Source organism: Helianthus annuus, chromosome 13 (genome assembly GCF_002127325.2).
Source record: "Helianthus annuus cultivar XRQ/B chromosome 13, HanXRQr2.0-SUNRISE, whole genome shotgun sequence".
Lineage (NCBI taxonomy): Eukaryota > Viridiplantae > Streptophyta > Magnoliopsida > Asterales > Asteraceae > Helianthus > Helianthus annuus.
The window spans coordinates 65,699,596-65,727,426 of record NC_035445.2 but is presented as its reverse complement, the minus strand read 5'-3'; the positions used below and the strand labels follow the sequence as shown (position 1 = coordinate 65,727,426).

The 27,831-nt window shown below is 33.7% G+C and overlaps 2 protein-coding genes and 1 non-coding gene across 4 annotated transcripts; 2 read left to right on the top strand and 1 right to left on the bottom strand.

The window, feature by feature from the left end:
- The first annotated feature begins 18,666 nt into the window (after nt 1-18,666).
- On the top strand, nt 18,667-19,203 carry LOC118485770 (zinc finger protein 8-like). The gene has a single exon (XM_035982214.1). The coding sequence runs from the start codon at nt 18,667-18,669 to the stop codon at nt 19,201-19,203; it is 537 nt and encodes a 178-aa protein (XP_035838107.1).
- A 6,037-nt stretch (nt 19,204-25,240) lies between these two features.
- LOC110902659 lies at nt 25,241-27,212 on the bottom strand. 2 transcript variants are annotated; one of them, XR_002571310.2, is made up of 4 exons: nt 26,794-27,007; nt 26,603-26,672; nt 26,141-26,186; nt 25,241-25,459 (listed from the first exon to the last, which is right to left on the bottom strand). XR_002571310.2 is itself a non-coding variant. In XM_022149148.2 (4 exons), exons 1-4 carry the CDS (start codon nt 27,048-27,050, stop codon nt 25,432-25,434), a joined length of 387 nt encoding a protein of 128 aa, XP_022004840.1. In that variant the 5' UTR covers nt 27,051-27,212; the 3' UTR covers nt 25,241-25,431. The 2 variants fall into 2 exon arrangements, 1 of the variants encoding a protein (XP_022004840.1); XM_022149148.2 differs by having other exon boundaries at nt 26,141-26,172; nt 26,794-27,212.
- Nucleotides 27,213-27,537: 325 nt separating this feature from the next.
- On the top strand, nt 27,538-27,640 carry LOC118486205. Its single transcript, XR_004878060.1, has one exon. It is a non-coding gene; the product is annotated as a U6 spliceosomal RNA (small nuclear RNA).
- Nucleotides 27,641-27,831: the final 191 nt, after the last annotated feature.

Genomic DNA, 27,831 nt, shown 5'->3' with positions numbered 1-27,831 from the left:
GGTATGGGCTACAATATGGGCAAAGATTTATAAAGCCGTTTAGATGGTCTTTTGGAATGGACAACATTAATTAACACAAAATTAAATGATGATTGTTATGGGAAAATGATAAGTCACTTACTTTTATTAGAGTGAAACCGAGAATTTAGGGGTTTGCATACAAAGGGACATAACAATTATAGCCACATTAATATAATAAAATAGAATTAAAAACATCATTAAAGCTGTATTTATGAAGGTAAATATGTAGTTAGGGTCTGAAATCAATGTCCTTTAATTGATGTATGGTTAGAATATAATTTAATGTCATGTTATATTAGAAACTATACATACTGTAAGGAACATGTATAACAATATATCACTAAGTAACATTAACTATTGAGTATTTTTAAAATATGGTTAAGAACACATAGTAAATTAGGTGGCATATACAATTATGATGATTGTCTCTTATGTTATAATTATTAACAGTATTATTATTGTTATTATTGTTATTAGATGAGATGAATAAGTCAAAAGGCATAATGTAAACCTATGTGCTATTTGAGTAAATGTTTATCAATGATTCATATTATAGTAAGATGGTGTAACCTAAGCGAAGCCCCTCTATCATGATACTTAAGATGCTTAGATGGTTATGAATAATTCACAAGACGATATATATGACAATATAACCTTTATGTAGACGCATTCTCTCATGTTATTCCTTTTTACTTAAAAATTTTTCAATTATTAAACATTATGATGCATTTTTTAAATAAAAAAATATTAGAGTATTATAAAGGTTATGTTCGTACAAAAATAAGGGGGGGGTTGCTTCTTGTCATACAATAACAAAAAAATGATTTTGACCATTTTGCCCTTACTACTTTCTCATGTTGTAAGACCCAAACGTGCAAAAAACTAATAGAACTGGGACACAAAGCAACTCCACTTTTGGTAAACTCCAACTTGGCCCATTTGTAAGTTATTTATTTGGATATACTCAATTTGAGATAAAATATAAATTAAAATCAATCTATGACACAAAATTGAAAAATGCAAGTTCAATAGTACACCTAGTGTTATATTTCGAAAAAAGCACTGTGGAGTAAAAATTGAGCTGCTCGTGATATTTTCTTGGTGATTGCTTTTATTTAGATAAAGAGGATGTATGCAATATGTTTATAACACCTATCAAACATTACCACTGAGTTATTTATACCCATTTTAATATAATTTATAATTTAAAGATGCTATTGGTATCACACTATCAGTAAACACATAATCTTATATAAGCAATGGTTTTTATTTCGTGGGTTCGGTAAGTTCGGGTCAAACCCAGTAACATATTTAGCTAAACATAATGTGTTCGTGTGACCCGTTTGTCCCATTTATTTTATTTGTTTTTTTTATAATTGGCGACCTCGATCACGCCCTTTGTGGCGGGTTAAGCCTCTTTCCAAATGGGTAATATTGCACAAAGAGACAATCCACGACATTGTGGCAGACACTAATAACCTTCAAGTAAAGCCAAAACTAAATGTTCATATTGAATGTGATGTCATAGAATTTGAATACGAAGCATTGACAAATGCTAATACATGTCCAAATGAATCCTTTACAAATGCTAATATTGGGATATTACATATTTTTGTAAATGAACTACAAAATGTAAATATAAACCATAATTTGGTTTTACATAGTTGGTGCTTATACTAACCACTACTTCAAATAAAATATTCTAGTGGGGGTACGCGTGTGTTACGGTGGAGACCACAACACTTAGATTAGTAATCAAGTTTTGGGTTTGCGAATATAACCTGTTAATAATATAAAAAAAACCTTTAAACCACCAACCTGACAAAATTGGCACCAAGAATTATAAAAAACCTAAAAGTCCCAACTTAAATTGTTTAAACCACAAGTTTTAAAAATGATTATGTTCTGATGGTTTTTAAGAAACCAATTCAGTAACAAAAAATGACAGTCCATTGATTTTTGAATCTTAATCACCCCTTCAATTCCTAACTCTAGTTTCGATTTAAAAAAAATGTAAAAAGTGATTTAATAATAACAGGATGTACCATACATTGTTCAATTTGGGATCTTCGGTTATCTTGCTTGACCTTTTAATAATAATAACAGTTCTCTAAAAAATTGATTTAGGAGTTTTTATGCATCAACTGCACTTTAGGAGATCTTCGACAACATTTGACTTGTTTTTTAAGCCAACTTTTGACATGTTTGACACGACCCCTTCGTAAGTAAGTGGTTAAAATCTGCATGGAAAATAGATTCTACTTCTTGAGTGTGTTTTCTATTGATATTAATCTATTAATTTTGACCAAATTACATAGAAAAGAACACCATTTGGGCTACAATATCAGAAAGTGAAGTTGATGCTTGAAACATTAAACCACCTTTATGGTCGTTTCTTTGGTGAAGATGACAAAATAGGGGGTTGAGGTGGGTTGGGTCAAGTACAGGCATGTTTGAGTTTGAAAGGATAATATGCAATATGGGTCACAATGGGTCAGGTTGACCCGCATTCATATCGGACATAACCACATAAGCAATACCTCAAGTTGACCCACATTTATATCTAGTGTAAATATATCATGTCACTGATTTCCGCCTGAATATTGCTCCCGAAATTTAATCTTTTAAGAGCAATAGGAGCCTGCTTTGTAAGAGCATTCACTGTGATCAGTGTCTGAAATCTTGAAATCCGTAGCATTTTTCTTACCTGTCAATTGTTCATGTACAAACAACACTATCTTTAAGAATTGTTATTTTAAATGGTACCTAAATTTGGTGGGTCACATCTTCATTTCAAGTTAAGAGAGACACGAAAAATAAACACATACCTTATATGCTCGAAACGCAGTTTGGATTCGAGTGGCGGAATAATACTGATTATTAGAAGTAAGAAACTTTGATTTATTCATAGCTGGATATGTTTACCTTAGCATCTTTTAAATCAATGGAATCCTGCAATAAGGATCATTAGCCTTTAAATTTCCTAAAAAAGAAGCTATGCTTTGACTTTTGAGGTGAATACGACCATTTTCGAGCATTAGCATCCAATTTTGTAACCTAAAACTTAAGGTAACAAATGAACATTAACACACAAGTTCAAATAAAATTACTCTTGAAATTCGTTAAACTACATGCCATAACAAAGTAAAGAAAATAAACAATAATAAATGAAATGAATCCCTTAATTAGCTCTATCGAAAAGTGCAAATCCTTTGCGTAAAGTTCTGCAGGCAGAGTCTTCTGTTCACAACCAGATGAAGATCTTCCGTCAACGGGTTCGGTTCTCCCCCGATTGAAAACTTATCTCTTCCACATGCTCCTTGGCCGAAGCCATTGCAGACCAACAGGCACACAATGCACAATATAATTTGAATGTTAATCACTCCACAATGATGCAACAATAAGCTAATGGATCAATGACCTTATATATAACAATGGTAAGAGAGCAGAAGAGTAAAAAATTTTACGTTGATGGACTCCTTGTCTTCGTTAATTATGCGTCTTCATAACAATGCATAAATTTATTTAGAATAACAATTAACTTAGACTCTTCACATGGGAGAGTATTATATTTGTCATTTACTATACATGTAATTGTACAAATGGTTTCAAACTTTCGGTGACTTTTTGATTGCTATATAATTGTTAATTTAAGATGAGTCATAACATTCATTTAATTATAGTCCCTAGAGATCCATTTCAATTAATTATAATCAGTTAGAATTAAAATATTAATTTAATATTCATGTTGGAAGACAAATGTACCTCTAAAAGATAATTAATAAACGCATCGTGTGTTGTATACTAAGTCTTTCTAGTTGTACCTCTTAATTTTTAAGAAGTCCTTGTAGAAAAATGACAAATTTAACCCTCAAACATAATTAATATATGCATTGTGTGTTGTATACTAAGCATTGCTACTTATACCTCTTAACTTTTAAGAAGCCCTTGAGGAAATGCTTTGAAAGACAAATGTATTTAAGAGGCTCATAATGAAGGTTGTAAAAAAGTTGATATAACTAAATTTTTAAGTGTGTGTGTATATATATATATATATATATATATATATATATATATATAAACGAGACCGGGAGAAACGATCAAAAGCGTGAGAACGGTTAGAAAACGCTTCCTGGCCCAAAATGTGTCATGCCGCTTAGAAAAGGGCGGAAGGGTTTTTTTGTCCTTTCATCTTCTTCTTTTCCTGTCCGCTTTTTCCCAATGTTGTTTTAATTTTTGGTTTTTGAGATTTTTGGTGTTAACCAAATTCAATAATTAATGGCGTTTTAATGGTTCCATTGTATCAACATTTTGGCGTTTACGGTGTTATTCACATCGTATGCCATTTGGAACCCAGGGGGCATGAAATCTATTTGAATGGCATTTCCAAGGCGTTTAAACAAGTTGGCATATTGATCTATTTTTTTATAAACATTTTGGCGTTTGTGGTATCTTGGTGTTTTACTATTGTTAAATTATATTTCAACCACAAGAAAAAAAAAATACAAGGGAAGGAAACAAATTAAAAATCCTAATCGCATCTCTTTTCCCAATCTTCAGTGTCATCAGTCGCTCTCTTATTTAATATTACAAGAACTGTCATCAAATATATGGCGTTTTATGTAAAACTTAACAAACCCATTGGTTTGATTTTTTTTTGCCTGCTCGTCTGTTGAACTGGCTTTTTTTGTGGATGTTTGGGGACATAGATCTATGGCGTGTGAGTGGGTTTTTCGCTTTTTCTTTATCTGGATCTTCATCTTTATAGTGAACCCACTCTTCAGTGTCATTGACCTCTTCTCCTCATCTAAACCTTCTTCAAGAACAAAAAATACAAAATGCCATATGACTGGCATCAGTATTTTTTTCCTGAAATTTTGTCCATCTCATGCAGCAAAATCTTTCTAAGGTACTCCCGTCTGATAACAATTCATTCAGTTTATTTGTTGGCGTTTTACAGTGGGTGGTATTTAGTAGTATTGGCGTTTGTTTTTTTGGTTTTATCAAATGTAAGTTGCTGAGATGTATCATTTTATAGGATGTCTTTTTGGCGCCTAAATTAGGCGGTGCATTATTATAATAAAGTATTTGTCTTTTCAGTTACTATTTTTGTAATTAATGTTTTTGATAAGCTTTATCTCCGAAGTCTGTAACACGTCCCATATTTCAATTTTGGCGTTTTAGATTCTTCAGTATTTACTGATTTTGTATTTACTGTTTATAGCTACATTTTCAAGTTTGCTTTTTGTTATTTTTTATTTTTTTTGGGTTTTTTATAATAATTTTTCAAAGTAATTTTATTATGGTTTGGGAGTTTTTTGGTGGCGTTTAACTGGATGATATCGTTTAAACAAGCATTTTTGACTGTTTTGGCATTTTTATTATATATGGCGTTTTATTATATAACAATTAACTGAAAAGGAAAATAAAAAAAAAAGAATACATAAACAATTGATCTTCCAAATCTTCTCTGTCTCCAGTCTCTTTCTTCTCTTTTTTGAATCATGTTAACTGGCTGGTTCGACTTTCGTATGATTCATTTTGTTTTTTTTTGTTTTTTCAATTAGTTTTTTGTGTTGCTGTTTGGAAGCACACAGTCTGACATCAGCATCTTTTTCTTGAATTTTTGTTCATCTCATGCAGCAGAATTTTATTGAGTTTATATCCTTCAGCCATCAATCTTGAATTTTTACAATCAACGATGTTTGATATTTTAACTTTTTTTTGGCGTTTTACCGATAAAAAGAACGCCACGAAATAAGATCACCTTAAACCTCAAATTTTGATCATGCTAAAATCAATAATGTTTTGCTGTATGAGATGGACAACATTGTTAATCCTCGGTTAAGAAAAGATAACTGACAATGTTTTCCACCCCATACAGCTAAACTTTATTGACAACAAACCTCAATAATGTTTTTGTATGTCTTGGCGTTATAAATTTGATGGAAGTTTAGGATAAGTCAATGAGATTTTACTCAATGAAATGGACTATATCCTCACTTGAGGATTTTGTCTATTTCATTGAGCGAAATCTTACTGACAGCCAAACTGAATTTCAAAAAAACGTTTTTGGGGTTGAAGATATTTGATGTTTAGGTTTTTTGGCGTTTCTAAGCCGAATGAGTTATATGAAATATGTCGTTTGGGTTTTTGTGTGTGTTTTTAACTAAAGGTCTGAGATGTTGTATATATAGGATTTTTTTGGCGGTTTTTTTAGGCGTGATTTTACTATAATTAAGTTTGGCGTTTTATATTTAATGGCGTTTTACTTAGAATGGTCTGTGATTTTTGTTTTTGGCGTTTTATTTCATGATTTGACGTTTTGTGTGGAGTAGTCAAAAGACCCTTTTACCCTTAATGAAGCGCGTCCACGTAATAAAATTGATGTTATTTACGAAAACGCCAACGCGCCAATCTAGTCTATAGATTGTTTTGATCGGACGATCGTTAAGCGTTCTCACCGTTCTCACACTTTCTATCGTTTTCTCTAAATCCCGACCCTTTATATATATATAGTGAGTTTCTTTGGGTAACACTAAAAAAGTGAGGAACCGTGAAACAATGCATTTAGCATGTTATATATATATATATATATATATATATATATATATATATATATATATTATAAAATCAACTTAACATGTTAAAAATCATTTTTTTTATTTTTTCGGTGCTTTTCCATATAAAAATGGGTAGAAGATATTCCAATAAAAATCATTTTTGAAAAAAATTATTTTAGCCTATTAACTGTTTTTAAACATTTTTTTTATATTTTTAGTTTTTGATTTTTTTTATTAAAAATGCTTCCACATGTATATATAAGGAAAGTGCCGATTTTTTTTTAAAAAGTTGATTTTTCACATGTTAAGCTAAATTTTTAAGATATATTTAACATATTAAATGCATTGTCCTCCAATTACCCATTTTTATAGTGTTTTCCAATTAATCCTCCCAATGAACACAACTAAAACTATTTTTAAAAAAACACACACAAACATTCTTCATTAATAATCGTAAAATTTTATTTATAATTTTTTTTAAAAAGTCGTGATTTAACTGTAAAAAAAACTTGTTTGTATATAGTTTTGGGGCTTAGCTTTAGGGTTTAGTTTTTAGGATTTAGCTTGGGTGTGGGGGGGGGGGGGTGGAGGGTTTAGGTTTTTGGGGGTATACTTTTTTTTTATTTTTTTAGGGGGGGGGGGGTGTTTTGGTTTTTGGGTGGCGGCGGGGTGGGGAGGTCATTGTTTGTTTTGGGTTTATGTTGGTTGTGTTCACATTGGTTCTTATGGTTCTCGCGATAAAAGGTGGTTCTGGCATTAACCATACCCTATATATATATATATATATATATATATATATATATATATATATATATATATATATATATATATATATATATATATATATATACACATATATAGTCCTAGATTCCTGTAAAAATGACATTTTTCGTGAGAAGTGTAAGAAGACATATAATTTGAAATGTAGGCATCATGTTTTAAACTTAGGTATGATGTTTTGGGTTATTTTGGCAAGAAAAAAAAAAACAAATATAACAAATGAAGACGCAAATGCAATGAATAATAGGCTTAAAACTTAAAACATCATGCCAAGAACGTTAAGTAGCGTGTTTTAAGTATTAAGCAGTGTGTTTTAAATTTCATGCCTATAAATTATAGGCTCAAAAATCCGGATTGGGCTCAAAAAATAGTTTAATCGGGTGGTTCAACCGGGTATACCAGGCGGTTTAGCCGGTTCTACCGGACGGTTCAACCGGTACTACCGACGGTTTGAACCGGTTTTTAAAACATTGATAGATTGCATTGTGTTTTAAATTGTTATGTTTGGTGTTTTGGCAAAACAACCCAAAACATTATGCATAAGTCCAAAACGTGATACCTACATGTCAATTCTTATGTCTTCTCACACTTTTTACGAAAAAATGTCCTTTTTACAGGAAACTTATCCTATATATATATAGAAACAGAGAGAGGGGGGAGAGAGAGAGAGAGAGTGAAACAGAGAGACAGTGAAAAAAGATGTAAGGATAAGATACATGAGTGTGAGAATAAGATAAGCCTTTATTATTTAAGTACACAAATATACAAATATAAGAAGTTTAATAAGTTTAAAAAATAAAGATAATTATACTTATGTTATTAATTGTGTTGTATAAATTAGAAAATATATAATGATATAAAAGATAAATAAAAATGAAATTAGTAATAAGAAAATGAACAAACGCCCCAGGTGTCCTTATTAGGGGTGTTCAAGATCGGATTATTCGGTTTTTAGATATCCGAAAATCGGATATCTAAAAATTTCGGATATCCAAACGGACATCCGAATTTATAAAAAAATAAAAAAAAATTGTTTCGTGCATAGATTAAAACTAAACCTATATTCGATTTTTCAAATTTCCAACATTAAAACTAAAACATTCATTAATCCACATCCGAATCCGATTATTCACTATTTTTTACTACGTATACTATATTTCAAACTAAATATAATTATCATATACTATATATATTTATATAAAAAAGTAGTTTTCGGATAATCAGAAAATTCGGATTATCCGGTTTTCGAATATCCGAAATTTCGAATATTTCGGATTTTTAGATATTTTCGATTCAGTTTTGGATCCGGATTTTTTTGAACACCCAATTTATCATCATAGCGTCTTCTCCATAATAGCCCTGGTACTGAGTATGCAATGTGGAATTCCTTCACAAACTCCACAATGACATCCTTGACTTCCCATGGACAATTTGTTTTTCATATTACCTTCAAAATGTCTGTCAAATGACATTAAATGATCTCACAAGTTTGGATCATATAAGAAAGTTTTGTGAGCAGCATACAAAGTGATATTGATGGTTGATCTCAACAGTTCAATGGTTAAAGGTAAGGTAGTGAAAATTTGTATATAATAGAAAAAAAATGGTTGAAAATTGCATACAAATGTTGATGGCATGTTGGATCAATATATGATGCGTCAATATATGACACATAAAACATACCGTGTGAATATAATGGTATGTCAAAACTAGTATAACAGTGCGTCTAAGTTACTTGTAATTTAGCAAACGTATATACCCCTCTTTACATACATATGTCATATGCTTATACGTCTTTTGTACGCTTCACAAACATGTATATCAAAACTTTAGCTATTATAATTCATTAAAGTCTACCTATTTCCATAATATTTATCAACATTGTTACAAAATAGGTTAATAAGCCAAGAGTGATTTTTGTAATTGTAAACTGTAACTAATTTTTCGTTTATATAGCAATTTTTTTATATGAATTAATTTAAAAAGAAAACAGTTGAATAGACGTTTAATTGACTATTGTCGCGTGCATTGATCATATCGTGCATGTTGTTAGAAACTATCTTTGTACATGTTTTTACCGTTTTACCGTCTTCGATAGAAATTAACTATTTAAATAAGTTTTTATTTCTATAATTATAAAATATGATAAGTTATTTCGTGTTCCTACTTTATATTGCGTGTAAATACCTAGAAGTTAATAAAACTTATTCAAAATTCTACATATATATTTTTTTAGAAGTGAAGAACGTTTGTAAATTCAAAAATATTTATACTGACGCATGCAATTTGTTATTGCTATTTTTGGACATAGGGTGTAATTTAATTTGACATGTTTAGTAGCTTATACTTTTATCAGAAAAATTGCAATTTAGATTATTTTTTATTTATATTAATACATTACATGATATAGGATTCTTAAAACAATAAAAATAGACATCTTAATTTTTTTTTGTGATATCACACACTATTGCGGATAACTTTTAATACGTAACTACATGAAAAATTTTATATACTTCACATAATTCTGGCGAGCTGTGAGGAAACCAAATTTTTTTTCTTTCCTTTTTTTAAATAACCGCAATAAACATCCGTATATATTGCCTTAAATGCGACTCATAAAGTCATAATACTGTTAAGTAATCGCCTAATTACCTCAAGGGAGTGTGGTCCAACGGTCTTGGAGGTCTTATCCCACGTCAGATGTTGAGGTTCATCAATTGCTATTATTGCATAGAAGCATTTCAGGTGTGGTTTTGTCCGACAAGGCAGATGAATGGATGTGGTCATTTGGTCCTAATCTTTTAGTCTCTGTCAAGGATACAAGGAAATGGCTCATAGAAGACAGCAGCGATAGTAATGGGTTCGTGTTCAGGTGGTGTAAATGGATCCCCAACAAGTGTAACATTTTTAGGTGGAGGGCTCTCAGAGACCGTATCCCGACGACTAATGCTCTTCTTAGAAGAAATGTTAATGTGGGAGAGGATGTTTGCAAATTATGTGATGAAAATGAAGAAACAGTGGCTCATTTGTTCTCAGCTTGTAGGTTCTCCATGGGTGTTTGGGGTGGCGTGTCGGCTTGGTGCAAGCTTCCTCCCATGTTTGCGTTTTCTATTAATGATATTTTGAAGATGGTCGACTTTTTGAAGCTTACGGGTGTTAAGAAAGATATGGTTTACGGTATTCTTATTGTTTCGTGTTGGAGGATTTGGAAGGCTAGAAACGAAAAATCATTCTCTTACATAGCCCCGGATGTCGTTAAAATAGTGGCGGGCGTGAAAGCGTTGGGTTTTCTTTGGTACAAAAGTAGATATAAAATAGATTTGGTAGATTGGAAACGATGGTCTCGATTTATTTTTGATGTAAAGTAACTTGTTTTTGTGGCTTATCTCTAGCTTGGAGATATTGCCGGTTTTGTGGTGTTTATGAAATTTGCCTTCCAAAAAAAAAGTAATCGCCTAATTAAGCGCTCACTTTATATCGATAAACACTACGTACACATGCTACCTTATTGTGATATATGTGTCTCTCTATTTAGATTTAGTTCTGTATTGAATACATGTGTATGTAGATACATATAGGGATTAGGGAAGAAGCGGGCAGTGAGAACGTAACATACACCCTGTTGAAAGATGACAAGTAATTCTCATTCATATGTTGGTTGTTATCTGGGCCTGTTATTATTATCTGGGTCTGGTATGCTTATTGGGCTTGTGTGTTATAAATTTTTGGGCCTAAGAGTTTGTTTATGTTGGAATAATTGGTTGTTATAACTGGTTGATGGTTGTTGTGAGTAATTGGAATACAACTGGAAGTCAAGGGTGTATTATGTAACTTTCTAAGGGTCCCGATCATCATGTGGCATAGTTTTGGACTATTATGTAAATTCTTATGTACAGGGGTTATAAAAGGCTAAGTATGCGCATTAGGGTTTCAAGATTCTTCCCCAAATTTGTTGGTTGCTCTCTGGTGTGGTGTGTTCGCATATCTGTGGATCTGCACATATTGTTCTTCTTCATGTTCGATTGAAGTGGCTGTATATCAGTAGTTTCTTCAAGAGTTTCAGCAGATTAGTTCTTTCTGCTTTGTTCTTCTTTTGTATTTTTTTTTTGTTTTGATATATCTGTTGTTAGATCTTTGATAGATCTAGTGATCGTGTGTGATCACTGTTTTTGATCATCAGGTTGTTTGTACCGGTGATCGTTGTTCTATACTTGTTATCAGATCTTACTGTTTGTAAGATCAAGGGTATTGGGGGGAGTTTTTCGGTTTGGGTAAATAATAAAGTTTTGTCGCTTGTTTTTTGTCGCTATTTTGTGTGTTCGTCTGTTTATCCATACCATTTTGACATGGTATCAGAGCTATAGAGCTCTTTATTTATCTTCCGCATCTAGATCTGATTGTGTTCTTGTTGGTTTTGTCTGTTAGGGTTTCTTGCTGTATTGATCAGTGAAGTTGTGTATATTTTTTTTGCTTCCTTGGGATCTGTGCTTGTGAGATCTGTGAAGACGAATCCTGTTCTAGGGTTTGTGTTGGTTGATTGAAGACCTGCGTTAGTCTCTGAAATCCTAGAGGTTCAGGGCAAGCTAACCTGGTTCATTTGGTTGATTGGTTGTTGCAAATCAGGTCTTGTGGTTCTTGAAAACTACGGATCTGGTTTTATTTGAAGATATTTGCACCCGCTGTAAGATCGTTCTTACTCATCTCTCTTTATTTCTGTTGTTGAAATAGTTGAAGTCGGGGTAGTGAGGACCGGCATTTTTATTGCTGTTTTTTTGGTTCGTGTTCTCTCTGTGTTGTTATATTTTGTGATCTTGTTATTTGTTGTTTCTTGTCTTGTTTTTTCCTTTTTTAGGTCCTATAGGAATAGTTGTGGCTCCTGAGTAAAGGCTTGTCTAGGCACCATCGAGTGACGAACCTGGAATCTGGTCCCTGACTCAGCTTCGCCTTAGGTTGTTTGTTTCTACATTTGTGTTATCTGTTTGATAGCTTCTGTGATCTGTTTTGTTGTTGTTCTTCTGTGTGTGTTATCATGGGTGATGGTGAGGGTACCTCCATTACTCTTATTAGCAAATTAGATATAGGGTCGCCTCTTTATTTGCACCCTAGTGATTCGAGTGCGTTAACTATTGTTGGTATAAAACTTAAAGGAACAGAAAATTACACTGTCTGGGCAAGTGCAATGAAACTTGCGTTAGAAGCTAAGAACAAATATGGGTTTATAGATGGTAAATGTGAGAAATCAGAGGATGATGATGTGTTAGCTGCTCAATGGGATATGTGTAACTCAGTTGTGTTGACTTGGCTGCTAAATTCTATTTCTGATGAGTTATTTTTGGGTCAAGTGTTTTCTAAACTAGCATCTGAAGTCTGGCTTGATTTGAAGGAATCTTTTGATAAAGTTGATGGTTCAGTGGTTTATGATTTATACAAAAAGATAAATTGTATTTCACAAAATGGAAGTTCAGTTGCTGAATATTATAATAAGCTTACAACGATGTGGAAGCAGTTTGATGCTATGCTTCAACTGCCTTCATGCTCTTGTAAAGCTGCTAAAGATTATAATGATTTTACAACATTAATAAAACTTATGCAATTTCTTATGGGTTTAGATGATGTATATCAGCCTGTAAGAACAAGTTTATTAACCAGAGAACCATTTCCTTCAGTCAAGGTGGCCTTTTCTATTGTGTCTAGGGAAGAGTCACATAGGATGGCTAGTGGTAGTATTAAAGGACAAGGTCTTTCTTATGTGTCTAAGTCTAATCAGTCCTTTGATCCTAAGAAGAGAGTGTCTAGAGGGCCTAACCAAAATTTAAAATGTACACATTGTAATCTGATTGGTCATACAATTGAAAGGTGTTTTGAAATAATAGGATATCCTCCAGGGTTTAAAAGGAGGGTTGGTAATCAGGGGGGTAAAGGTAATTCTGGAAATAATAAGTCTAATGCTACTGTTGGGTCTACTTCTTCTGTTGGTACTTCTGTTTTACCGTTTACTTCAGAACAGATTACTAAGTTGTTACATCTTGTTGGTGAGAAACCTGGAAATGAGTCTCAGGCTTCCAATGTTGGAGGTAAGTTTACTAGTAATTGTAATTTTGCTGGTAGTTTTGTTAGTTGTTCTAGTTTTGCCAACTTTGGTAGTAGTCATAGGTGGATAGTTGACTCTGGTGCTAATCAACATATGTCTAAAACTGATATAAATATGTATAACTGTGTTGATGTGTCAGAATTTGATATAAGTGTTAGTCATCCAAATGGTACAAGTGTGAAAGTGTTAAAAATTGGAGACTTAAAGTTAATTGATGGTATTATTTTGAAAGATGTGTTTTATGTCCCTGATTATTGTGTGAACTTGTTGTCTGTTCATAAACTTGCTAAGGATAATCATGTTTCTGTTGTGTTTAATGAAGAAAATTGTATATAACAGGATTCCAAATTAGGGAAAGTCCTAATGATTGGTAGCCAGGATAACGGTTTGTATTTCGTAGGAATGAATGGTAATTCAAATGGAGTTTGTTTTAGTAGTGTTTTAGAAACCAATTTATGGCATAGTAGGCTTGGTCACCCTTCGGATCAGGTTCTAGCCTTGTTAAAACATGATATAGGGATTAACAGTTTAGATCATGATCCGTGTGAAGTGTGTCATAAAGCCAAACAGGTTAGGGTTCCGTTTCCTATAAGTGAACATAAGTCAAAATGTGTTGGTGATCTTGTTCATTTAGATCTTTGGGGTCCTTATAAGGTTTCATCTTATGAAGGATTCAAATATTTTTTAACTATCGTAGATGATTTTTCGAGGACGGTTTGGTGTTATCTTTTGAAAACTAAAATGGAAGTTTTTGAGAACTTATGTGTTTTTTATGAAATGGTCTTAACTCAGTTTAAAACTAAGATTAAGATTTTTAGAAGTGACAATGGAACGGAATTTGTAAACAGTTAAATGAATAATTTTTTTTAAAACTAAAGGTATTCTTCATCAGACATCTTGTTCATACACACCACAACAGAATGGTGTGGCTGAACGTAAACATAGACATTTGTTAAACTTGGCTAGATCGTTGATGTTACAGGGTGGCTTGCCTCTTAGGTTTTGGTCTGATAGTGTTTTAACTGCTGTCTATTTAATTAACAGGTTGCCGTCGTCCGTGTTAGGTGGTAAAAGTCCATATGAAGTTGTTTTTGGTTTTAAACCTTCTCTGTCCCATTTGAGAAACTTTGGGTGTCTTTGTTTTAGCACAATTTTAAATGAATCAGATAAATTCGCTTATCATGCTGATAAGTGTGTATTAATAGGGTACTCGGAGGTTAAAAAAGGATACAAACTTTGGAGTTTGGATGGTAAAAAGGTTTTCTACTCAAGAGATGTTAAGTTTTATGAGAATGTTTATCCGTTTAAAACAAAACAGTTTATAAATCAAGAAAGTTCTGTTGATAAAAGGTTAAATCATGTTAACTTTTTTGATTGTGTTGAAATAAGTGTGCCTAAAGTTTCTCTTCTTCCCGATGATGAAGAGAAGGTTATTGGTTCTCATGAGTATCCTAGTGATGATCAGCAGCTAGATCATCCTTCTACATCTGCCTCCTCTAGTCAGGATGGTCATGAAACAGAACATTTAGAAACTAGGGTTGAGAGTAGTAGTAGTGAGGATAATAGCAGGGTTGAGGACACTAGGATCTCAAATGAAGAGACCAACCTTTCTGAGGGAGTCCAAACTGGATCTAGAAGGTCTAATAGGGCTGTGTCTATACCAAAAAAATTGGATGGTTTTGTGCTTGATGGTAGAGTTAAATATGGGATAGATAGAGTCGTTAATTACTCATGTCTGTCTGCTGAAAATTACAGTTTTGTTAGTTCTTTAAAAAAAGTGATTGAACCAGTTAGTTATAACGAGGCTTCCAAAGATATTAGGTGGGTAGAGGCCATGAATGCTGAAATGGAGGCCTTATTTAAAAATAATACTTGGGTTTTGGTTGATTTGCAACCCAATAGGAAACCTATTGGGTGCAAATGGGTATATAAGGTCAAGTATAAGGCCAGTGGCGAGATTGAACGATTTAAAGCGAGATTAGTAGCTAAAGGCTACAATCAAAGAGAAGGTATTGACTTTAGTGAAACTTTCTCTCCTGTTGTTAAAATGGTTACCATTAGATGTGTTATATCTCTTGCTGTTAAAAATAAGTGGTCTATGTTTCAACTTGATATTAATAATGCATTTTTGTATGGCTCTTTAACTGAAGACGTGTATATGTCGTTACCCCCAGGTTATTATTCTAAGAATGAAACCAAGGTTTGCAAGCTTGTTAAGTCCTTATACGGACTCAAACAAGCACCACGGAAGTGGAATGAAAAATTGACTGAAGTTTTAGGAAAAATTGGGTTTAAACAAAGCTTATGTGATCATTCCTTGTTTATTTTAAGCAATGATTCTGTGTTTGTGGTTTTACTTGTGTATGTGGATGATATAATATTAACTGGTAATAGTGTTGCTGAAATAAATAAGGTAAAAAAGCTGTTAAGTGATAGTTTTAAGATAAAAGATCTAGGCAAACTAAAATACTTTCTTGGGATAGAAGTTTTATATGATAAAAGTGGTGTTTGTTTGAATCAACGAAAATATTGTATGGAGTTACTAAATGAATTCGGTCTATTAGGATGTAAACCAGTTACGACTCCTATTGAACAAAGTTATATAGTGTCGTCTAAAACTGAGAAAAATTCAATTTTGCTAAAAGATATTACTGGTTTTCAAAAACTAATAGGAAAGTTGATATATCTTTCTTTGACCAGACCAGATATATCATATGCTGTCCAGTTTCTGAGTCAGTTTATGCATAGCCCGACAGAGTCACATTTACAAGTTGCTCTAAGGTTACTTAGGTACTTGAAATCTTGTCCGGGTAAAGGGTTAAATTTTAAATCAGAAAATGAGTTAGAGTTGCTGGGTTATGCTGATTCAGACAGGGGAAAATGTTTGGTCACTCGAAAGTCCGTAACTGGTTATTGCATTTTTTTGGGTTCGTCTTTGGTGTCGTGGAAGAGTAAAAAGCAGAGTGTTGTGTCAAGGTCAACTGCCGAGGCAGAATACAGGGCTATGTGCTCGGCTACGTGTGAAATAATGTGGATTTTGAACTTGTTGAAAGAGCTTAAAGTTGATATTAGTTTACCTGTTAATTTATTTTGTGATAGTAAAGCAGCTATGTCTATAGCTGCAAATCCCGTGTTTCACGAACGGACAAAACACTTTGAACTTGACCTGCATTTTTTGAGAGAGAAAGTTGCCTGCGGTTTGATACGTCCTGAGAAAGTTGACACAAAATGTCAACTTGCAGATGTGTTTACTAAAGGGTTGTCTGTATCACAGCATGAGATATTCTGTGATAGATTGGGTCTGGTTAATTTGTTCAAACATATGAATGAAGGGGGGATGTTGAAAGATGACAAGTAATTCTCATTCATATGTTGGTTGTTATCTGGGCCTGTTATTATTATCTGGGTCTGGTATGCTTATTGGGATTGTGTGTTATAAATTTTTGGGCCTAAGAGTTTGTTTATGTTGGAATAATTGGTTGTTATAACTGGTTGATGGTTGTTGTGAGTAATTGGAATACAACTGGAAGTCAAGGGTGTATTATGTAACTTTCTAAGGGTCCCGATCATCATGTGGCATAGTTTTGGACTATTATGTAAATTCTTATGTACATGGGTTATAAAAGGCTAAGTATGCGCATTAGGGTTTCAAGATTCTTCCCCAAATTTGTTGGTTGCTCTCTGGTGTGGTGTGTTCGCATATCTGTGGATCTACACATATTGTTCTTCTTCATGTTCGATTGAAGTGGCTGTATATCAGTAGTTTCTTCAAGAGTTTCAGCAGATTAGTTCTTTCTGCTTTGTTCTTCTTTTGTATTTTTTTTTTGTTTTGATATATCTGTTGTTAGATCTTTGATAGATCTAGTGATCGTGTGTGATCACTGTTTTTGATCATCAGGTTGTTTGTACCGGTGATCGTTGTTCTATACTTGTTATCAGATCTTACTGTTTGTAAGATCAAGGGTATTGGGGGGAGTTTTTCGGTTTGGGTAAATAATAAAGTTTTGTCGCTTGTTTTTTGTCGCTATTTTGTGTGTTCGTCTGTTTATCCATACCATTTTGACACACCCACAATAATGACACATTTCTATCGAGTGACACTAATGATCGGTTGATTGAAAGCCAACCTTATATCATAATTCGTAATTGTTAGTGGAATGACTGATCACATGCGTAGGTGGCTCTAAATAGCCATCATTATCAACACCGTCGTTCCCACCAACATTAGCAACACCACAAAGTGGTGTCATAGTGTCACATTTACGATGTCTCGTTGCATTTAAGCAAAATGAAATGTTGTATTGTCTACACTTGAAAAGCTAGACCATATATATCATGATAAAAGCAGAATATGCCCTACGCCCCTACCAAATTTATTGAGGTCTATGTTTGGTGGGATACCTGTGTGTGTACTTGATAACTCAAGTAGAATTACGCATTGAGATATCTTTTATATACGAGATTAGAGATTTATGTATCATCAAAGCAAAACCTAATTAGTTATATTAGCTTTTTAGTAATTCGAAATCAAGTCTCTTTTTCAGTTAAAGAAGTCGTCCGTTTGATATTAAATTTTGTTTTAAACAACTATCGATTGACGATGTACAAAATATTGGTAGGCATGGATACGTTGATAACATTGCTATATGGGTTGTAGGACCTCGTTTGTTGAACTTCTCCAGACTTGTACACATAATACAGAAGTAGCTAGCTTTTAGCCTCGTCATAGTAAGAGGTGGGAGGTTCTTCTATGAGCGCACTAGCTTCGACGTAAGAGTCAGTGGTGGAGCTAGCCCAAAAATTCAGGTGCATCCCAATTTTTTTTTAGGATCAGTGGTATGCTTTGTATAAAATCGAATTTTTTTACACTATAAAAACGGTACTGAGATGGGGTTGAGGGGTAACCGGTGCTACCCTTCTAATATACTAGCTCCGCCCTAGCAAGAGTATGTACCATATTAAACGTTGTTTATTATTTCATCCTATAATATAATAAAAGAGAAAAATAAATTATAATTAGAGTAAATATATGACCACATACACTGCTAAACCCCATAATATATAATTTAATTTTTTTTACAATGAACCATAAGAATACATTTCTTTTTAGAACTATATAATCATTACTTAAAATGTTTATATATATCGGTTTCCACTTCATTATATTTTAACAAGCTTTTCATCCCATTATTATTTATATAAACATCCACAATGGGCGAGAGTTCCTCATCACCAATAGAGAAAAACTCCCATAACTTACATGACCAAAATCCCTCATTCTCTTCCTCGGTGAAGCTGTTTGGTGTCGCGGTCAGTGACCTCGACACAACTCCTGCGACACAACCAGACTGCGAAAACAAAAGATACGAGTGCCAATACTGCAAACGAGACTTCACCAATTCTCAAGCATTAGGGGGCCATCAAAATTCACACAAGAAAGAACGTCAAAGATTAAAAAGTTTGCATTTCACGACCAATAATCACCGGCGCTTTGCAACGCCAGTGACCATGCATAATGCACATGCTACAAGATTTGGACACTTTCAACAACCGCTGGTGCCGGTGGTGGATCACTATATATATCCACCATCGACACCACGGGTACTGTCTGGTGTTCCACTAAGGTTTCCGGGTAGGTTTTATTCTGGAGGACCACTGGAATTCAGAAATGTTGGTAACAATGAAACAAGGATGATTGAAGAAGCAGGTGACAGTTGTAATGGTGTAGATGTTAATCTGCACCTTTGATTATTTTAGTTTTGTTTTGGGTGATTAATATGTTATTTGGTTTTAATTTATACTTTTTGCCTTTTAAATCCTTTTAAATCCGAATGAATTAAATAATAAAATTTGTATGAAAAAACAAAAATAATGTGGTGATTTGTATCAAAAAACAAAAAACAAAAAACAAAAATAATTTACTTTACTCTCATATTGATTTATCCTGCAAGTGATTCAAATAATATTAATGTAAAATAACGATGATAGTGACACCGCATTTTGTTCTGGGTTAAAATTATATTTTTCGTTCACATAATAGCATCGGTTATTATAAACGAGTTCTATGATTATAACTTTAGTCTGGTTTCTATTAATTTTACAAGCCCGAGTTTCGCTATTCTCAACTCGTCACGAGCATTCACAATCAAATCTTTATATTTATGCGATTGTATCCTTTTAATTTTTTAGAGTGGTTGTGAGTGGATAAGAGAAAAAATGTAACCGTTCATAGTAAATTTGAAGGGTTATTGTTTACCCTCTATAATTTTTTAATATTTTTTGAAGTGGTTGTGAGTTGAAAAAAGAAAAAAAAGCAACTATAAAAGTATAAACAATATTATCTATTTGAAAAAAAGAGAGAAATAATAGTATTTTTTATGTAATTATAAAGATGGAGTAGAAAATCGATTGTGAATGACCGTATCAAACATGCTTTTCTCAACTCATCACTTGTTTACTATTTATTTATCAAACATGTCAACTCAACACTCGTCTATTGTTATTTATTTATCAAACATACATACATGTAAAAAAGTTTACATATGTGTAAAAAGCCGTGTAATTAAATACTCGCCATATTTTATATATGTGTAATTTAGTTTTACAACTTATTTACATGTGTACTAATTTTAAAGTTATTTTATTACTTCTTGGAAATAATATTAAAAAAGGGGATGTTTAATTATGTATCATGTGGTGGCGTTGACAACCGAAAGATAAGGGGGTACATGCACTAATCGGCAGTTGTCTCAATTACTGAGTGTTATGTGCCTTATGTCCAAGGCTTGATGCAAAACTACTATCGAGCCGGGGGTTTCACTGGAAGCAGCCTCTCTATTCCTATGGGGTAGAGGTAAGGTTGTCTACATCTTACCCTCCTCAAAACTTACCTTAACTTTGCTATTGGTGGGATTTACTGAGTATGATGAACTTATTTACATGTGTGCATACAAATTTTATTATTACTAGTTATTTTCCTCCCGCGCGTTGCGGCAGGACCCAATGACTACAAAAGGCGTGTCTGCAACGGCAAACAGATACCGAATATCAAAACATAAATAAAATGACGTTATAAGGATAGTCACTCCGTCAAATAACCTAATATATAATAATAGGACCCACACGTCCTATACATTGGAAATTCGGTTGTTTTCAGTTCAGTTATTACGGTGCTAACACGTTGAAATATGGATGAGCTCGATACCGGTAATGGCAGCGAAAGTACCGATCCGGAAAATCATCGAAATTAGGTACCGGCACCGAAAATGCTCGGTACAATACGGCATGGTATTTGAAGGTAAAAATCAATAAATACAGGTATGGTGCTAGACCGGTGTCGAACCGAAAGTAACGATTCTGAAAACGCCAAAAGGTGGGTACCAAATTGGTACCGAAAATGATTTGGTTTAGTAAATTTGGTACCGATACGATACCGGTTCGTTAACAGGACTTGATACGATTTGCTCATCAATATTCTAAATATCCAAGTTAATTTTACATGCTACAATTCATTCATTACAGAAAAAGACAAAAAAGAAAGCAAAATAAGTTGTTGTGTATATAAAACCTCATTCAAACGAAATACAGTTTACTTACTGTGTGTATGAAAAGTAATCTAAACGGTGCAATTACTTGCATTGCTGCGTTGCTACAGGATTTGATGAGCTCGGTACCAACCGGTACCAAAATCCCCAAAAGTGGGTACCAGTACTGAATATACCTAGTATGGTACGGTTCGGTACCAGTCAGTACTGGTACGGCGCCGGTATTTGAGGGTAAAAACCGGTGAATACCTGTGTAGAACCGGTACCGAAAATACACCGGTTTGGTAAATTTAATACCGGTACCTATACCCGATACCATTTGCTCATCTCTTAATAATGTTACTATAAATTAATTTAATAATAATAAATTACTGTTCATTAAAAAATACCGTTACCGAAATCCCCAAAAGTGGGTACCGGTACCGAATATACCTAGTATGGTACGGTTCGGTACCGGTCAGTACTGGTACGGCACCGGTATTTGAGGGTAAAAACCGGTGAATACCTGTGTAGAACCGGTACCAAAAATACATCGGTTTGGTAAATTTAATACCGGTACCTATACTCGATACCATTTGCTCATCTCTTAATAATGTTACTATAAATTAATTTAATAATAATAAATTACTGTTCATTAAGTTTCCTTTTTATCATATATCAATTATTATTATTATTATTATTATTATTATTATTATTATTATTATTTTTATTTTTAATTTCCATAAACATTATTAACATATAAAACATGTTAGCAACAAAATCAAGAAAAAAAATCATTACACAGAGTTCTAAAAGGTTATTTAAACTCGGAGTAATGTAGCTTGATCCTCCACACACACATACGAGAACGGCTAACTTAGCAGTGACGGATTTAATAATTTTTTTTCCATTTCGTTCTTATTTCACCAAAAATTCTATCTATGTTTTCACTAAAAATCCCAAACTGAGTAGGTTCCTAGAAACCCGATAATTCATGTTAGACCCGCCCATGTAACTTACATGCCATTGGTCTAAACCTCAATATAAATCTATATCCAAATCCACCATGAGTCTAAAACCCTCAACCACTTTAAGGAGTAATACCTTTACTATCCAACTTGATTGATATGACTAGGCTACAAGCCCTATTGGGTGTGTGTATTTATAAATAATACTAAATTAGGTACTCTAAGTTAAGTCTCATCAAATTCAGTGTATGAAGCTTGAGCTCAACCTTATTTATCATACAAGCTCCGATCTAGGTTTGAGCTTGTTTGATGTAACTTTTAACAAAGCGATTTGAGTGTCATTTACACACTAATCTTATAATACAAGCTCCAATCTTATAATATATCAGAGCTTCTTTTATTTCGGCACCTGCTGAAGACGACTTCGCCCTTCCCCCTTTTTCCCACTTTTTATTTCGGGAGGTCGGGGCAAATTCATTTCCTCCTCCTCGTCATCCTCGATGATAGTATTGTTTAAATCGACATTTCGAGCATTGGAAGTGGGCATTTCCGGATCAACAGAAGAGGATGTTTTGAACAGTTTTGCTTTGCGCCTACCATTTAGGACTTCCACGTAGAAGCTCCCAACACTTCAAGTATGCGAATGTCCCTTGCGTTGAGTTGTACTCGTCCAATGCTTTGGTTAATATATCCGCATCACTTTGACCGCTACCCCAATTGTTCCACATACGTTGGAAGACCTCTTAAAACCCATGGCATTTTCCATTTACATCGGTCCACTTGCTTGATACGAAATCCTTATCCTGATATTCCCCTTACCCATGAAAGCAAAAAAGTTTGCCCGAATTTTCGTCCAAAAATGGGTAGTCTTTGATAGTTGGTTACAAAAATTAGAAAATATATTATTATACTTTATTTTTAAAAATAAGTACGCTTTAAAAAAATAACACTTACCAACTTCAGGATCCTCTGAGATGTCGAGCCAAGCCCGTGCGAGCTTGTACTCCTCGTCTTTTGTCCAAGGTTGGTAGGTCTTTTTTCGCACAAGGAACGACACACTCTTTTTTATGCGAGCGTCTTCCACGTTGGGAGCCCTCGAGTTCGCTCTCGGCTTGTGTCTCCGGCGCCGTCTCGATCTCGGGCTCGGTTTCGTCTTGGAAACCGTACGTACCGCCCATGTTGATGTTCATATTTGATGCAAAACCGAGTGGCCATTGAAAGTATTGTTGGGGCGTGCTTAATAGTTGCGTGTACCCCATTGTGTTCGGATCACAATCTTGAAAATTATAGGTTGGAAGTGGTTAGGTGGTGTTTAGGCGATACAAATTTGGGTTGCTTGGCGAGACGAAGCGCCAGGTGGGGGGGGGGGGGGGGGGGGCGAAACAGATGCATAGTATGTTTTTATAAAAATAAGAGAAGAGTGTGTAGAAAAGGTGTATACAAATGGGTTGAATTGGGTTTTAAACAAGAGGTAAAAGTAAATAATAAAATTGAAAAATAATTTTTATATCCATTGCACGATGGTCCGATTTCTTGAAATTCCCACAACTCATGGCGTTTTGACAAACACGCCCAAGCAAAAAAAAACCAAAGAAAACTCCCCGGGGGTGGTGTTTGCGGTGTTTTCCGGCATTATGGGGGTGAACGTGAATCACGCCCAATCACCTCACCACTAAGGGTGATCTAAGGAGGAAACCTAAGAGCACTCACAATGAAGTCCCCATCCTTTTCCCGATACCCAAATTATGAGAAAAACATAATCTTTTGTTCATATTAATTTCTACATTGGAGTCCCCATCTTCATACCCATCTCTCCAATTATATGAAAAATTAAACAAAACCCCTACATTTGGGGGTTCACATTAATCTTCAATCATATAGTTAATGAGGTTGCGACTAGAAGAATGTATGATTTAATTGATTATAAATTTATACGGGAGATAAATATGGACGAGTTTTAAAAAGAGAACAAATTTTGACTAAATGTGAATAAGAATAGAGGTTTCATTGTAAATGCTTTAACTGGTGGATGGAGTTGTAATCCCTGAAATTCCATATGTGTTATTTTAATTTAAAATTGTTATATAAGATAAAAGCATACCATTATAAGTTCATATTTGTTAATTATTTTACATTGTTGGTGTTATATTTTAGCCTAATTTCATATTAACAAAAGGGACAAAAATAAATATATGAACTTTTAATTCATAATAGACATTATGAAGAGGGTGAAAAAGTAAACTTGTAAAAAAAATGGATCAAGTGGTGGGGATTAAGGTTGGATGGTGGGATGGATAAATGGGAAATGGGTGACAAATACTGAAGTTAATATATTTGGGTGGCGCCTAAACCTTTTGAGGCTACCGACTCGAGACACGTTGGCTAGGCCTAGAAGAGGAATTAACATCAACATTGCAGTGTGTGAGTGTGTCCACTATGTGGTGAGGCTGAGGAGAGCTTGGAGCATCTCTTCGTATCGTGCATGGTGGTTAGGGCTGTAAACTAACCGAACGTTTAGTGAACAGTTCGTGAATTGTTTGGTGGAAAGTTCATTTACATTCGTTCGTTTAATTAATGAACATGAACAAGAAATTCCGTTCGGTTAGTTAATAAAATGAACACGAATATATGTCTCGTTCGTTCAATTACGTTCGTGAAAGTTCGATAATGTGTTCGTGAACATTTGTTCATGTTTGTTTGTTTATGTTGTCCTTTAAAGATTATATAACATTTATTTATTTTAGCTAAACTTTTTATATTCTTTAATTCTTATTAATCTCATTACCCAAACAAATAAATCAGGAAACCCTATCTCCACATTGTTTATGCACTGCTCCACTTTCCTTCTTATTATTCACATCGAAAAATACTATCGACCTTCATTCGAAGATTAGGGCTTCAAGGTCTAGCGTCGCTCCCTCTCACCACCCACCTCTAGCCACCTTCGTCTTAGCCGATTTTATATGTGTTCGTGACGTTTCTTTCCTTAATGAACAAACACGAACAGAAAATCTCGTACGATAAGCGTTCATGAACCGATTGTGAACACATTTTATCCTTAACGAACGAACACAAACAAGGCCTTATTCGTGTTCGTTCGGTTCGTTTACAACCCTCATGATGGTGACTTTCGTATAGCAACAAATAGCCATGTGGTGTCATATTCCCCGGTGTTCGCATTCTCTATTCATGATCTCATTAACCTTTATAGTGTGACTAGGTTATAGCCCGCGTGTACACGCGGTTTAACATATGAAAATACTTTGAATTTGTTCAGATTTAATGAAAACTAAATGAAAATAAATTCAATATTAATAATATAAACTTAAAATTGTATTTGTTCAATACACTTCTCAAACTTATTATATGTTGAATAAATCCACAACTGAAGTGTAATCACTTGGGCCTCACCTTCATTGACAGTGTCATGATTTGTTTGTAACTTGTAATACACATTAGCAGTACCAGCAGTGCCAGGACCAAAATCATACTATCTCCATTGTATGAGCCAATCTGAAAAAAAAACAGATATAAAAAATCAAAAAATAAAAAAACACCAAGTCCCATTTCATATCTTAAATTATCTTGAACAGAAGTGAAGCCATCAAATAGCATCACTTGCCTTTAGTACATTCCTTCTATGATACTTGAATAGTTAAAGAATATGGTTTTAATTTCACTAAGGGAAGTATACTGGTAATGTCCAATTAAGATTCAAAATACAATCTGATTCAAACAAAGAAGCTCCAAAACCTTATACGCCCAGTTTTAGATGCACGGGTCAGAATTGCCAGGCCAAGGCAGCATTGAGTTATGGGTCGAAAGTCAAAACGGACAATTGTTTTACGAACCAGCCCATATGGGTTTCGGATCGGGAATGCTACTAACAAATCTTAACAGCATTACAGTTCTAAAATCATGATTATGGTCATTAAATTCCACTATAATTACCTCACAATTTCCATCAAAACAACTAATCAAAATACAAATCACTCTTTCTTTAACCTAATATCACAGAAGACTTCGATTCTTAGTTGATTTGTGTACCTAGTTCCCCATTATCATTTCACTATGTACCTAGTTCCCCATTTTACTGATCAACATACTCTATTCCCCACCAACAATTTCTTTACTTCTGTTATGCTTCACCACCACTTGAAATTAAAAAAAAAAAAAAAAACTGATAGAACTAACCTTGAAGAAGCCCACTGGTCCACCGTCTTCCGCTATATCATCATCTCTAACACCATCAATCGAAACAGAAATAAACAGAAAAACACTAAGAGATTACAAAGTCAAAGTCGTATGTTCTTTGTTATATAAATACTGTACATCTAACAAATAATCAATTCTTAGTTCTTTGTTTACAGAAAAAACTTATGACATATCGGCTTTCCGAAAGTAACTCACTTCAATCGATTAACTTAAAAAATCAGATTAGGTCATTCAACTATTCAAATTGTAGTAAATCCTAAATTGTTTAAAAAATTAAAACTACACTGTGCATCATAACAATTACTTTGTAAACAATTAAAACACGTTGATCAAAATAATACTATCATTTGTTACAAACTACAGTCAAATAACACAAATTAACTATCAATCAATAACAGATACAAATGAACAGAACAATAAACGAATTATAAAACAACTTACAACACGATTTCTTAGCTTCGAAAGAAGCGAAACGCTCCGATAAAACACCATCGCTGATAAACAAAACAAACTGCAATGTAGAATCAACAAAACAATCGTCAAATAGGCGCAAAAACGCAGATCTGGAGACTGAAAATAATAAAATTGAAATTGATGTTGTGATGATGATTGATTGATTAGAGTTGTTGTACCTTGACTCGGAAAGGAAATGAGAGGAGAATACTGGAAAGAAGGAGAGATGGAATGGTGATGCGTTGTTGAACTTGAATATGTAAACGAATAAAAACAAATTTAGGGTTTCTTGGCTGAAAGGAAAAAGGAAATAAGGTGCAGGGAAATAATGAATCCAAAAGTTGATAGTGAGAGGACAGGGTAATGAGTTTCTTGGGATGAGTAAATGGAATTCAAATTCAAAAATTGAATCCACATAATCTGGCCGCCCAAACATTTCAGCATATTTGAAAGAATTAATAATACACAAAAATTGAAAAATCTCACAAAATTACACCTAGGATAGGATGATGTGGACTGGCTAGAATTTTGACATGTGTATTGGTTGAATGTGGGGGTGCCAAGTGGCAGAACCTTGTTCTTTTATTAGGTATAGAGATTAATGGTTCAGAAATAAAAAAGAGGACGGTGCACTCGGCCATTATGGTAGCTGGTTGGGCAATTTGGGAAGCTTGAAGCGAAGCAGTTTTCAAATAAAAAATATGTATATTTGGGAAGCTTTTGGATGATATTAAATCATTGGGTGGATAAAAAAAATGCTCAAGGTCCATATCTTTTGGATTGGGCTCAATGGTCTACTTTCAATTTTGATAATACAATGTATTTTTATAAAGTTGGCCTTTAAAAAAATATGATTAAGTAGTGGTCAAATATTCAAGGAAGTAATGAATGACAATAATGAAGGGTATTAAGTTAACCTTTGAGTCCCTTTCGGGACATCCGATAAAACTGGAATAATACAGAGAAGATTAGCATGACCCTTGCGTAAGAATAACACTTACAAATCAAGAAATGGTCTACATTAAGTTAACCTTTGAACTTAGGAAAAGAAAATTATGTTCAAATAAAAAAAAATTGTTATAAAGAATCATGTTTAGGCCCAAAAAGCCTGACCCACAAATACATGATCCAAGATATCAAATATGTTGACTCATTTAAAATATTACCACACATATTTAATTATTCACAGCCATAGGATATGTAAATGTGTTGATGCG

Excerpts from the sequence above, each read along its gene's own strand:
- LOC110902659 (XM_022149148.2), bottom strand. The coding sequence starts at position 27,050 with ATGTTTGGGCGGCCAGATTATGTGGATTCAATTTTTGAATTTGAATTC. Across the intron at positions 26,173-26,602 it reads CGAAGCTAAGAAATCGTGTT|CGGAAGACGGTGGACCAGTG; the intron begins GTAAGTTGTTTT and ends ATGATGATATAG. Across the intron at positions 25,460-26,140 it reads GACCAGTGGGCTTCTTCAAG|ATTGGCTCATACAATGGAGA; the intron begins GTTAGTTCTATC and ends TTTTTTTTTCAG.
- LOC118485770 (XM_035982214.1), top strand. The coding sequence starts at position 18,667 with ATGGGCGAGAGTTCCTCATCACCAATAGAGAAAAACTCCCATAACTTA.